Consider the following 14,702-nt stretch of genomic DNA (forward strand, 5'->3'; position numbering starts at 1 on the left):
TAAGCCTAGAAGAGCCAGAAAATAATGACGGAAATTTTCGATCACTGCTGAGATACAGAGCAAACAGTGGCGATAATGACCTAAAAGACCAGTTAATGAACAGTGGAGGGAGGAGCATGTACACTAGTTCTTTTATTCAAAACGAGCTCATTAACACATTTGGTAATTTAATCCAATCCCAAATTGTGAAAAATGTCAGGAATTCTATTTTTTATTCCGTTTTAGCAGATGAAACAACTGACATTGGCCAAATAGAACAGTTTTCTCTTTGTGTACGGTATGTTGAAGACCAGTCATACAATATTAGAGAAGATTTCCTAACTTTTGTCCCCGTTTATGACGTTGCTGGTGCAGGCTTAGCTAACACAGTGTTAGAGACCTTGTCAAATTTAGGGCTTGACTTAAAGAAAATGAGAGGTCAAGGATACGATGGCGCTGCCACGATGAGAGGGCAATTCAGAGGGATACAAGCTGCTATCAAAGGAAAACTACCACTAGCTTTGTACACACATTGTTCTTCACATAGTCTAAATTTGTGTTTGTCAGATGCAAGTAAAATTCCTTCTATAAGAAATTGTATGGGCGTTATCAAAGAAGTCTGCGGATTCTTCCATATGTCAGCCAAAAGAACTGAAATATTGAAATCAACGATATCTGACTGTTGCCCTGAACAGAAAAAAAAAAAAAAGAAACTTATCTCATTATGTGAAACACGATGGGTGGAAAGGCACGACTCAGTGATTTTATTTAAAGAGATTTTAGAACCAATTCTCCTCTCTCTTTTGAAAATAGAAGAAGAATCAAGTGACTCAGCACCTAAGGCACATGCTCTTAGTAGTTCTATCAGTCAATTTCAATTTCTTGTTAATATATTTTTTTTTGAGCCAGATGCTGTCAACTACACATAACTTATCTGTGAACCTTCAAAGAAAAAACATAGATCTTTCTCAAGCCATTGAAAATGTTACAAGTGTCTTAGATCTGCTTTCTAAACAAAGGGAAAATGCCAATGACAACTAAAAATCCCTGTATGCTCAAGTAAAGGAATTTGTTACAAAACTCGACATTAAAGAAGAGATTCCTAGAGTTTGTCGCCTTCAAACAGCCCGCAACAACGTCCCTTACAGCACAGAAGAAGAATACTACCGACGAGCTGTTTATGTACCTTACCTTGATGATTTTTGTAATTCACTGAAAGAACGCTTTGAATCTCACAAGGATACAGTTGCATCCTTACAACAAATCCTTCCAGAATTTTGTATCAAAACAGATTTATGTTCATTGGAAGCTGCTTTCAATTTCTTCGAAGATGATTTGTCACATAGAGAGGTCGTGCAAAGTGAGTTTATGTTGTGGAAAGGAAAGTGGAGTCAGGAAAAATCAGAAAATCTTCCCAAAACAGCCATTAGTCATCTAGAAAAGTGTGACAAGACTTTCTTCCCTAACATTTATAATCTCTTGAAACTGCTAGCAGTTCTGCCTGTTTCTGTCGCAACCGTAGAAAGAAGCTTCTCAAGCTTAAGAAGATTGAAGACTTACATAAGAAATACCACATCAGAAACTAGGCTTAATGGATTAGCATTACTTTCGATCCACAGAGACATTAAAATAAGCGATGAAGAAGTACTTGATAAATTTGCTAGTAAACCAAGAAATCTGGACATCGTTTTGAAAACGTGCGAATTTTTAAAATGTATTTACATCAATACACCCTTTTTATAGCTCAAAAATAATAAACCAACATTCTTTTCCATTATACAAAATTTACTTTTGTTGGGTTGTTGGGACAAGAGGGAAACAAATCTTTACTAAAAGAATATAACACATTAAGTAAAAAAGAAAAAAGTAAAGGGAAAAGGGAAATTAATATAAATGTGAATACAATTAAATGTTAAATACGCACGTTTTTCAAAACAACGTGTTATTATATAATAAAAAATCAATGCAGTTCTGTTATAAAAATAACCGAAAACATAAATAAATAGAAATAATAAATATATTGTTTAGTCCTAAAACTTTCCTCAAAACCCTTTGTAAACTTACATAATCATTAAATGATAGTTGATTTAAAAAAAGCAAGCATAAATGATGGTAAGCTCGGTCATATTGCCCCCCCCCCCCCACCCCCCCAAAATTATAACCTATATTCGCCACTTCTCTCTCTCTCTCTCTCTCTCTCTCTATATATATATATGTGTGTGTGTGTGTGTGTGTGTGTGTGTGTGTGTGTGTGTGTGTAGTAAGTCCATTGAGTGTTATTTTGTAATTTCATTTTTAACAGAAAAAGAAAATTCAAAGGAATAAACCAGGATGCCTAGAGACATGTTTGTAGTATCTCTTTAACCAATAAAGATCCTCTTTCCCCCCACCTGTTTTAAGGGGAAAATCTAAATTATTTTGTCTAGCCTCTCGTTGCTTCCTCTGATGGTATATTTACTATTTTTTTTGCTCACACACTTCCAGTTCTTAATCAGCCACTTGGGTATTTATATTTTGATTAGTAGCACTAGAGTTAGTTACAATTGTATAAAAAGCAAGTCAGAGGAAACTCGCATCGAAAGGAATTCAAAAATTTTAAAACATCCAATGCCAAGCGAAAGCGAGAGCTACGGCAGCATCCAAAAGGAAATTAAAAAAATAGCGCAAAGCGATTACATATCTGGCTCATCGGGAATTCAGCGGCTTGTGGCAGTCAATACGACTACGGATCATGTAACCATTATATTAAAGACACTGATAATTAAATAACATACGATTTAACGAAAAATCTACTGCGCAGACATGAACTGCGCATTTCACAGTTTTTTTTTCTCCATGGAAACACTTTGCAGGGTAATTTCTATAGGATATCTTGTGACTTATGTTATTCTTACACATTTTAAGTGGATGGGCGTGCTGGACTATCTCATTATCTCGTCTCTCCGCGATGGGTCACACACCTCGATAGCATGCACGCTCTGCAAGGCCTTTTCAGCCCTATCGCCCACCCCCCACGAAGCTAAGCTCTAGTTAGACAGGCCCAGCGGGAGGGAAGTCCCGCCCAGACCCGCCCACTGGCTATATAAGTGCACTCTACGGTCAAAGAGAGACATGTCCGAGGACTCCTGGTCAGCGATGCAGCTCAAGTTGGCAGTATGGAGCGCGCTCCTCCTCGCGGTGAGCAGGCCTACCAACCACGTAGCTACTCTTACGCACTTACGCATTTGCATACTTGCACTCTTGCCATCCTGAGCATTCGCGCACTTGCGAACTCGCAAATGCGTGATTGTGCGGGGTGGCGCGTCGCACTATCCCCACTTCGGGGCCGTTGGCGCGGTCGGTGATCGCTGAAGCAGCCTTGAGCGGGCTCCACGTGGCTTAGTGCGGCTCAGGTTGAACCCCGCCATGCTGCAGGGATAGGGACCCGCCTGCGCCTGACGCCGCCCGTCTTTAGGGAGTTTTGGGCAGAGGGAAACACAACGAGGTTTGAGCTTATTGTTGTGCACCGCGCCACTGTCTATATTTGGGAGAAAATATTTTTCTTTCATGTACGAATTAGTATTTTTAATTACTTGTGTATATTAGAGTTGTTAAAAATTGTTATGAGAGCTTTGTTTTAGCTGTGTGACTAAATATTTTTGTTGGAATAATGCTTTTCGCACTTCAGTTTGACAGTAGTATATGAATGGGGCTCTTGTGCCAGGCTTCAAGGCTTTGAGCCGGAGCAGCTGACTATCAACTTGGATTGTGACGTCAAGTGTCCATCTTGGATGACATTGACGACCTTCAAAGTTTTACAATATTTGCACAATTTTTCCAAATTTACTGTTGTTTTTTTGGAAAAATTTCTTCAAAAAATCTTTAAAAAATCCCTACTTCATAGGAAAAATTCCCGTTTTGAGGGATAATTTCCCGTTTAAGTCCTTAAAAATTCAAAAATTCGGACTTAGAAAACCTCAAAAGACTTTTGCTTTAGAAAGTACACAAATTCTTAAAAATTGCTTAAGACTCCTAAACGCCAGCCGCCCCTAGGTCACGAAGTCAGGACCTTGACTTTGACCATAAAATTCAAATTCTTTAATTTTCGACTAATAAATCCAGTCAGATCCTGTCCCCACTAGGTAGGGAGTGAGTGGCAAGTGGTGTCGATGAAAGCGCAGGTGCGCGCGGAGCAGACGTGCGACTACGCGCGCTACGGGGTGGTGCCAGATGTGGTGGCCACAGCGCCTTCAGTGCAACTCGACGTGACGTTCTCCTCCGGCGAGGCGGCGCACTGCGGCAACGAGCTGTCCCCGGAGAGCACGCTCTCCCCGCCGAAGGTGCAAGCCCCCGTCGACCCAGCGCCCTTCTACACACTGCTCCACGTCAACCCCGACGCGCCGCTCGTGGCGCCCTACCTGCACTGGCGAGTACCCGCGCCTCTGTAGCGCCGTTATATCATTGTAGTTTATTTATCTTCAATATAACTATCGTCTACATGTTTCACAAATTTTATAAATAATTATTTAATGGTTTTTAAAAACTGAAAAGCTATTTTTTTATGTCAAACCTAACATTAACTAAGAACATATAATCCTGCTGTGTGCAGTTTAAAATTAATCATTTGTGTTAATCCTTTGTCATGTATTACTTACTTTTTTGTATATTATTCATAAATCAAAAAAATTTGGATTTCCCAAACACTTTTAATCTTAGGTTTCTATGATAACTAGGGTCTGCACAGGGTTGTACTCAGACTGAAATTGGAATCGGTAGAAGAGGGGATGAAAGAAGATAATTTTGGTAGTATAGAATACCTCTCAGTGAAATTGGTCGTTCGTAATTTTTTATTAAAAATAATACCTCTTTAATAGGGTTTTTCATCGCATTGTCAAAACTGTGGAGTATTTTTTTGTTCGTTCAACAGTTTATTTAGTTACAATTGGTTTTTACGGGGGGAGGGGGGTTATTACCGCCATCGCCCTTCCAATTCGACACAATAGCGCGACAGTTGAATATTGAATCAATGTGAAAATGCGATTGTAAAATGTGTGACAAACAGAAACAAACAACTAGATGTAAAATATTTATTGTCATTACAATAGCACTACGTATTCGAATATACGACCATCAGCAATGTTTCCTTAATAAATTTTTTGTTTTGTTTCAGTGAACCATTTTAGGAATAAAATTTGTAGATTCCACATTAAACATTCTTTTTGAAAAAAAAATTAATGATATCATAATTTAAACACTTCAAAACACATATAGTAAAGTAAATATGAAAAAAAAACAGCAATGAAGTGTTTTTTTTAATGATTCTTCAAATAGAGAAAATGGTTTTAAAACCTTATTATGGACGTACCCAATTGCTAGATTAATCTGCGTGTCGTAGAGAAAACTACAAGAACGGACAAACAGGAAATGACTGCACAAACACACACAGAAACCCAGTCAAAATTAGTCAATGTTAAATGCACAAGCAGCACAGAGAATTCCATGAAAGGATTAGTCATAACAATAACACAGCTCAGACGAACCCACCCGGCTAACAACGATGTGACAGTTGCGACAAGAACAGCAAGCAAATACAAACAACAACCTTGGACAAAACAGCGACAAGCAGATGAACCCGACGACGATTCAAGACAAATGACCTGGACAGCATGCGTGAACCCCCCAATGATGAAATCAAGCAAGTATTCTGTCATTGCGACGATGGCAACACGGACGAACAAAGTGGCTTCTGTGCAGCACGGTGTGAAATAGCAATGGTGTTAAGTCCAGCATGGCGAATGTGCAGGCTGGAGGTGGACATCCCCGGTAGCGGCCTGCGCCAGGGCGACATCTCCGCGGGCTCCACGGAGGCGACCTACCGGCCCCCGCAGCCCTTTCCCGGCGCGGGCCCCCAGCGCTACGTCTACCTGGTGTACCGGCAGCCCGCGCGCTCCGCCGGGGACTCCCTCGCCACTGACGAAGAGACGGAGCTCCGATACTTCTTCAACGTCACCGGCTACGCCGCGAGTCGCCGCCTGGAGGGGCCCGTCGCCGGCAACTTCTTCCTGGAGCAGCTCGGCTAGTAGTGCTGCTTTGTCAGAATTCACATTTCAAACTGTAGTTTTTGAATAATAGGATTTTGTGTTTCTATGTAGAAAAAGTGTGAAATTAAACTAGTTATTCTTCGCTATTTTATTGTTAAGTGCTGAGTCCTACACCATTTTTGATATCAAAGTAAAAAAAAAATATTTTGCAAACATGTTCTAACAACAAATGTTTTATACAACATTTTTTCGGTAACAATTCGCGTAGATGACGGCCAAACACCTTATGTTAAAAACAATTTGTCGTATGGAACTATGAAGGCGTGCAATTCCTATTTTTCTCTTATATTATAGCATTAAAAGCACCATGTAGGCCCCCCGAAAATCGAGATAAGTACCCATAATCGTGCTCTATGACATGACTGCCGAAATTAGCGAATTCCCACAGAGCTTTCTTTTCAATTTGTACTTGTATCCATTCGCACATTACTATCGCACATCAAATTGCAATGATTTTGCTAACAGTTGTTCTGATGTGGGTCTAGGTATAATTAATGATATCTTAACTTGGTTAGTGTGATTATAATTTAATATATCAAATGTACAAAAAGGGGACGGGGACGAACTGGGTCTGTTATGCATTTGCATGATTGCCAATTAAGAATACATTTATTAAAAACCCATTAATCATAATTAGTGCCTCCATCTGTCACTTATCAGTTAAGAACCCATAAAAACAAACTCATTTTATTACTTAAGGCCATATTTCACAGATTTTTTTATTTTTCTATGTAAAAGAGTTGTGCATGGATACTTTAAAACTGTAGTCGTTTTTTGTTTAAGAACCATAATTTTCAATATATTTCACTTCTAATTTGATAATTTAGGGTTTTTGTGTACCGTTTTTTTAATTGACTATCCATTTTTCCCTACTAAATTGTATTTGATGTGATCCGTACCATCTGCACAACAAAATAACATATTATGAAAGCGATAAAGCAAGTTGCCGAATGTGTGTTGTTGTCTTAAGTGATGCTTAAATAAGCGCAAATATTTTGGTAAAAATCACCATTTATCTCTCATCGGAAAATTTTCAGATTTTGTTAATCGATAGTTTGAAACTTAATCTGTGAAATAAAATCTGTTTCGAATTTCTTAGTAATTTGTAGCTCCCAAAATACATCCAGTTTTGCAACACTGAATTTGTTATAAGTCAGTTGTCTCCAACACTCTTCTCTTGGACTGTACAGTAGTTGAGCCTCGCGGAACTGTCTGCCCCCCTCGGGCAGCAGTAGGCTGGACTTTGACCTTGAAGATTAGTCACACAAACAAAGACACTTTCCAAGATTCAACTGGCAGAGTGAGCATCAGCTGGAAGAACGTAAAGTGATGTGAACTTTGTGGAAATAAATACTATTTTAGCTTTATGTATTAAACTTGCTCATCGAGTTTTTTTTAATGCTAATATTGATGGGCAAACAAATCCCGGGAAAACCTCGGGCTTCTCGTCCACGTAAACGAAATAAACACGCGAAAGCTGCGAACGAGATATGGAGGAAAAGAAGAAAAGCAAGTAACATTGATAATGAGGAAGAGGGGCAAGCAAATATATATTAATAATCTGAGTTTAAACGGAATAGAATAACAATTACTTTAACATGAAACAATATAGTTACATATTTGAAGTAATAAATATATTTATATTGAATTGAGTTGTGTCGAAGTTTAGAATTTGAAATATATTAAAGTTAATGTCAGCCCCATAGCGAATTTATTTTAAAATGTAAAATTAAGCGCATATTTTTGCAAATTGAGTATTGCAATATGTTGCTTCAAACTTAAAGGTGGAAACCTATTTTCCCATACGGATTTTAAAAAGTGTTCAATTCTAATTTTTAATTGGTATTTTACTTTGTTTTTTGTGGTAGTTATGTATGTTCAGTTCTACATTTAATAAACGCAATTTTTTAAACATAGGTACTGAAAATAGCTATCATTGCGTACTCAGTAGATTGCCAGCTAATGGTGCAAGAGGTTGCGGGTTTGAATAACGGCCAGGTTTAGTTCTTTGTGGTCATAAATTTAAGTTACTTTAGCCGTTCCCATTAGTAATGCAGCTTATAAACTCAAGTATTATAGTTAGATAATGTAAAGGTCAGGTGAATCTTGATTTCAGTTATGCTTAAACAATCTGGCTATTTATGTTAGTACATATCGCAGGAAATTTTCTATACTGTTTTTATAGCTTTTGAGCAGTACATTTAACTTAGTTAATTATTTATTTCTCTCAATCACAGCGTGAGTAAAATTATAAATCATAAAACTGGGACTGTATTTAGAAGTATAGAAATACTATAGCATCAAGTTCCTGCTCTGAATACATTCATAGTGTCAAGCCTTATTGCAAAGTGCTTTTTACAACGAGTCTCCAAAAAACTCAACGCACAAAGTTTCACAACATAATAAAGTATTTTCTCAAAATAAACAAAGATTGCCTTAAATTGTATAATAATATTTCAAATATATATTTTTAAGTCATTATTTAACATTTGTCCATATTACTTAGTATGACATTGTATCATTGATATTACCCGCCTGCCATGATCAGGTAGATTTCGAATAAAGGCTGTCTATTGTAGCCGTTCTCACGGTGCGACTTCCGGAAAATATTTACATAGTTTTTCGTTTTATGGTCCACAGACCCCAAAACCATAGTCAACTTAAAAGTTTATATATATACATCAAATTTTTATGGACACGATAACAACCACAATTGTTTACATATAACTTCCAAAATGATACATAAAATATAGTTAATGGGTAAAATCCGACCCAATGGGTAGAAATGGGGAAGTGTTTCCGAAAAACAGAAAAACCGCAATAACTCCCATAATATGATGAATATCACATCCGCTAGAGCGTCTAATGAATTGTAGTGAAAATACGATTTTTTTTTGTTTGGTCGAAACTAATATTTTATACAGCCAATTCAGTAGAGAAAATGTGTTTTCTCTTCAATTTATATAGGAAATTTTCTTCATATTAGATACAACATGTACGAGATGATTATTACAGAGGTTTAATAAAGTATGCTTGATCTGTCTTAGTACGACTATGACGGCAATTGTTTCGGTTTGGGATTTTAGCACTGGAAGTAGTAAACATTTAAATTATTTAATTTTTTTATCTGAATTTGCAAAACATTTTTGTAAGTGTTGGAATCTTGGTACTTAAGGCACGTGCCATTTAAATTTCTAATAAATATATGAGTAATTTGTAAGGAATCGTTACTGTTTATTTCGAGGATTCAGAAATTCAGATGTTTATATTCCGAGTGTTTATATATTGTATGCACACTCACAGTAAAAATCTATGTAGAAACCTATGATAGATTTTACATTACAATTCTACAAAATAAATATGTTACTGGAAAGGAAATGTTTTGCGATCTTGGAAAATAGAAATCTCACAAATAAGTTTAAAATGAACCAAATTATGCTTATGTACTGTAAAAAAATGTTTGGCATCTTAGTAGTTCCCAAAATAAAATGCTGCATATAAAATACTTTAAGTGTGTGTTCTCGCAATTTCAAATTCTTGCGCATTCTAAAATATTCAAAAGCCTAAGAGTCATTATATAGTATGGAAACAATTTGACCATTTTTTTTGTATTAGGTTTTTAGTTACATGCAAATACGTTAAACTTACTATTAAAAAATGCAGGAGACATTATATTTTTTTATTAAATATATATGGGCTATAAATAAATTAATTCATATACAAAGTTACAAGCCAGCTAATGGTTCTCTATCATTCTTTTGCGGAAATTACCGTTGCAGTTAATCAGTTTTCTGTGCCTGTACAAAATATGCTGTATGTTATAGTTATACTTGAACTAAGTTAGAAATTATACCTCTTTCTTCTGCATTTCTCTTTCTTACCGTCAAGCTTTAATCACGAAGTGTTTTTTTTGTTTTTTCTAATGCTTCTTCAAAAGCCGCCCCCAAGCATTATCAGAGTAAAAAAATATTTTTTCAGAAATTGCTTATCTAAGGCAGTTTAGAATGCACACGTATATCCTAAGTTTTTCTTTCAAATGTCGGTTTTGTTTATATATTATTTTGGTTCATATTTGCTGAAACTCAATATGCAGGGTTACATAATTTGATTGTGTAAATTTCCTATGCTTTTTTTCTTCAAACCCATGATTCAGTTGCCCTGCACAATATTCGTTCATATCTGAACGAGATTTTGTGAAAATTTGCCGCATATTCATGATTGAACAGTTAATAACGTTTACTGAATTGTTGGTCTGGCGAACTCAAAGTACTCGTTTTCTCTGAATCTCTCTTTCGTGTGACCACGATCCTTTTCGGTGTTAATGAGTGCTATTTTTTCATGCTAGTTAACTGTTATTCTATATTTGAAAATACCTGAATTTTTAGTGTTGTTCATTGGAATTTCATACAGAGGTGATGGGGCTGCCTTGCGCGGTGCTGTGTTTCAGCCAAAGATTATCCACCTGTTTCAGCTAACGCCAATGGAGCTAAGGGACTCCTTGTCAAGTGATCGCGTGCCATATTTTCTGTCCTCTTCGCTTTGGCGTTTTGGTTGTCCCTCAGTTCCTAGAAACTCTGCAGGTAATCTTGGAGGAGGGTGTGAGCGGATGATGGTTGTAAGGGTTGCAGGGAGGAGGGTTGCGGGGTGGAAGAGGACGGCATTAGGGAGAGTACAGTCGCGCCTAGAACATTGTGGCCGGGCATATACCAGACTTACGGGCAGGTCGACAGGCCGGAGACGGAAGGAGGAAATGACAAAATCGAGGAGGAGAGCCATGGAGTTCACCGAATAGCCTTGCAAACAGTTCTGGAATATCGTCATAGAGGGCACTGTCGTAGCTGGGTAGCTGCTGTCAATCAAGCAGGATTAGCTGCCGCCACTGTGTCTGGCTACAGCGGTTGGGGTTGGGTTGGGCCGTTTTGAAGAACAAAACATGATGTTGTGAGAGGGAGGGGGTGGGGGAGCGATCTCGTCCTGTGACGTTGCTGGGATGCGTAGGCGCAAGGAGTGTGTATGCGCGTCCGCTATTTGTGATTATCAGTTGCTAGCGCGTGCAGTACATCTAATCACAGTACAGTAATCTGTCAAACTCAACTCGCCATAAATCAAAAACCATTTAGTCCAACGACATCCAAATTTGTCAGTATAATTGTGAACTGTTTTGCCAACAATAATATCCGTTGATCTTCTTAAGGTAAATAATTTCATTTAAATATATATATTAAACCTAGGAGGCCTTAAAAAACCTAACCGTGACGTGTATCTGATTTTTCATTGCGAAGTATTTTAAAGAAAGAAAATAAAATTTTTTCTGCATGCATAATATTGCTAAATTTATAGAAAAAAAAATTGTATAAGTTTCAACATCTGTTCCAAAATGCTTTAATTTAAAACAAAAATATTGTTGAACACTTTTTTATAGTTAGGTCTTTTTTGCAGCCGATTTGGATAGAATGTCAAAGAAAATATACACGTTATATAGAAGTCAGTAGTATATGAATGGGGCTCCGGAAACAGGCTTTAAGGCTGTGGATTGTGATTGTCGGTCCGCCATCTTGGATTGTGACATCACGGCGGCCATCTTGGATGACCTTGACCTTGACCTTTGACCTTGACCTTGACCCCGGCGACCATTTTGGATCCGCCATCTTGGATCCGCCATCTTGAATCCGCCATCTTGGATGCAGCATAATAGGACACGCCATAATGGGACGCAATGTAACGGGACACGGCATAACAGGACAAGTAGATACCGGCAGCCATCTTGGATCCGCCATATTGGATGACGTCATTTTGTTTTCTCGACCTTTCCGCCATTTTGTTTTCCGCCATTTTGAATTATGACGTCACCGTTGCAATTTCCGTTACGCCCGCCTAACGGTACATAGTGTAACGGGACAAGAAGATCACGGCAGCCATCTTGGATCCGCCATCTTGGATCCCCCATTTTGGATGACGCCATTTTGTTTTCTAGAAAATTACGGCATTGTGTTGTCCGCCATATTGGATGATGACGTCACCATTGCAATTATCGTAATGGTCGCCATCTTAAGATTTAGACGCCATCTTGAAAATCTGTAATTTTAATGCTAGAGATACGGGAAAAAATTTAAAAATCATTAAAATAATTAACTAATCGAATTAAATAATAAAAAATCCTTAAAACCACCGTTGCACTTTTTGGTGATGGCCGCCATCTTGAAATCACCCGCTGGAGGTCACCATCTTGTTTTCGTCTGCTAGAGTGTGTTGATACCATGTTGGTATAATTATCTGGTCACCATACCTTTGTCCTCAACTGTTGACATTGAACTTAGACCTTGACCTTGAACTTTTGACCTTGACCTTGAACTTTGACCTTGACCTTGAAATTTGACCTTGACCGTGAACTTTGACCTTGACCTTGAAATTTGACTTTGACCTTGAACTTTGACCTTGACATTTGACTTTGAACTTGAAATTTGACCTTCACCTTGAAATTTGACCTTGCCCTTTAACTTTTATCTTGAAATTTGACCTTGACCTTGAACTTTGATCTTGAAATTTAACCTTGACCTTGAAATTTGACCTTGTCCTTAAAATTTGACCTTGACATTGAAATTTGACTTTGTCCTTGACATTTGACTTTGTCCTTGTCGACCATCATGGATCCGACATTTTATGTTCAGTACATGCTACCAGGAGCTACCACCTGCTGGAGTACACCATCTTGTGTGTGTACTCGTATTATAGAGTACTTTTCCATCTTGATGACTTTATTCTTACCCGCTACAGTGCAGTAATCATTTATTACCGAGGTGCTCCCGCCATCTTGAAATGGGACCACCATCTTGAAATCATGTAATAATGTAGCTAGAAAAGCGGGGAAAAAATCCAAAAATCATTAAATATCACTCATTAACTTACATATTGATTCGATACGCTCCAGTCCTTGGTTCGATCCCTGTATGATGCAAAACATTTAATTTTATAAAAAAAATAATAATTTCAATAAACCATGTTCAAAATTCTTAAAGAGACTTTAAATACTCTACTACCATCATCCTATCAGACATCAAGACCACCATATTGGTAATTCGTAATTGTAATGCTAGAGATATGGGAAAAAGTTCAAAATTCATTAAATAAATTTGTAATCTATATACTTATTGATTAGATCGACTAAGGTCCTTGGTTCGATTCCTGGCTGATACAAATCAACTTTAATTTTAAAAAAGTATCAGAAAAGTGTAAGGTTCGAGAAATAAAACACCTCAAAGTCTTTTACAAACATAATATTTATTACACAATTTCTATCCTGCTACAGAATCACTTGCGAAAGCCAGCAATCTTATAAACATTTAGCCCTGCATAGACGTGCAACGACTACTTCTTAGCTCCAAATGGCTCCAAATGCTCCAAACGGCCTTCAAATGGCTCCAACAGCTCCAGCAACCTCCAAATGCTTGACAGCTCCAAATGGCTCCAAATGCTCCAACAGCTCCAAAAAAAGGCTCCAAATGCTCCAAATGGCTCCAAATGCTCCAAACGGGCTCCAAATGGCTCCAAACGGGCTCCTAATGCTTGACAGCTCCAAATGGCTCCAAATGCTCCAAACGGCTTCAAATGCTCCAAATGCTCCAAACGGCTCCAAATGCTCCAAATGTCTCCAAAAGGCTCCAAATGCTTCAAAAGGCTCCAAATGCTCCAACAGCTCCAAAAAAAGGCTCCAAATGCTTGACAGCTCCAAATGGCTCCAAATGCTCCAAACGGCTCCAAATGCTCCAAATGTCTCCAAAAGGCTCCAAATGCTTCAAAAGGCTCCAAATGCTCCAAACGGCCTCCGAATGCTTGACAGCTCCAAATGCTCCAAATGGCTCCAAATGCTCCAAATGGCTCCAACAGCTCCAAAAGGCTCCAAATGCTTCAAAAGGCTGCAATTGTTCCAAGAGCTCCATCCTCAATTGGTTCCAACTGATTCCAATTACTTTTCTTATCGAACTTGGCATGATTACTAACATGTCTTTATTAGTATACATTTTGACTGGCAGTGGTAACGTATTTTGCACCTTTAAGTTATAAGTTTTATTTAGAAATCAGATTTCGATAAATGGTAGATACCATTTGGAAAGAAAATATATTAATTTATCTTCAAGTTTATACACATACATTTAATTTAAGCCATTATTGTATGTAGCAAGCTTCCCTCAGTTCTTTGAGTATGAAGGATATTTCTTTAATGTTCGAATAGTTTCCTGCACAAAGCGATCCATGTAGTAGTCGTAGCCTGTCAACCAATATGTTAGGATCTTCCCATGAGGTATAATCAATCTCTTCTGCTGCGTTCATCATCCTTGTATGTTTATAATAAATATAATTATCTTTGGTGTCTTTCGTTTTAACACCAACCTCAAGGTCACTTTCGTCATCGTGCCAGTGATTATCACAAGCTTGATCAGGATAATTTATTTTATTACGACGTTTCCATCGTTTTGGTCTCAAACCACAATCACAGTCTTCGCTCTTGCATGATTTTGGTGCTTCAGCACAGTACTCAATCATGTCAGCCTTAGATGTGTCAGCACAGTCTTCGTTCATGCCAGCTTCTGTTGTGTCACCACAGTCTTCAATCATGTCAGCACCACAAACTTGATCAGGATAATT

The 14,702-nt window shown here is 37.8% G+C and overlaps 1 protein-coding gene across 1 annotated transcript; it reads left to right on the forward strand.

Annotated features, from left to right (window-relative positions):
- The first annotated feature begins 3,061 nt into the window (after positions 1-3,061).
- LOC134541607 (26 kDa secreted antigen-like) lies at positions 3,062-6,145 on the forward strand. The gene is made up of 3 exons (XM_063385158.1): positions 3,062-3,156; positions 4,140-4,384; positions 5,762-6,145. Exons 1-3 carry the CDS (start codon positions 3,091-3,093, stop codon positions 6,036-6,038), a joined length of 588 nt encoding a protein of 195 aa, XP_063241228.1. The 5' UTR covers positions 3,062-3,090; the 3' UTR covers positions 6,039-6,145.
- Positions 6,146-14,702: the final 8,557 nt, after the last annotated feature.

Source organism: Bacillus rossius (genome assembly GCF_032445375.1).
Source record: "Bacillus rossius redtenbacheri isolate Brsri chromosome 4 unlocalized genomic scaffold, Brsri_v3 Brsri_v3_scf4_1, whole genome shotgun sequence".
NCBI lineage: Eukaryota > Metazoa > Arthropoda > Insecta > Phasmatodea > Bacillidae > Bacillus > Bacillus rossius.

Excerpts from the sequence above, each read along its gene's own strand:
- LOC134541607 (XM_063385158.1), top strand. The coding sequence starts at position 3,091 with ATGTCCGAGGACTCCTGGTCAGCGATGCAGCTCAAGTTGGCAGTATGG. Across the intron at positions 3,157-4,139 it reads GGAGCGCGCTCCTCCTCGCG|GTGCGCGCGGAGCAGACGTG; the intron begins GTGAGCAGGCCT and ends ATGAAAGCGCAG. Across the intron at positions 4,385-5,761 it reads GTGGCGCCCTACCTGCACTG|GCTGGAGGTGGACATCCCCG; the intron begins GCGAGTACCCGC and ends GCGAATGTGCAG.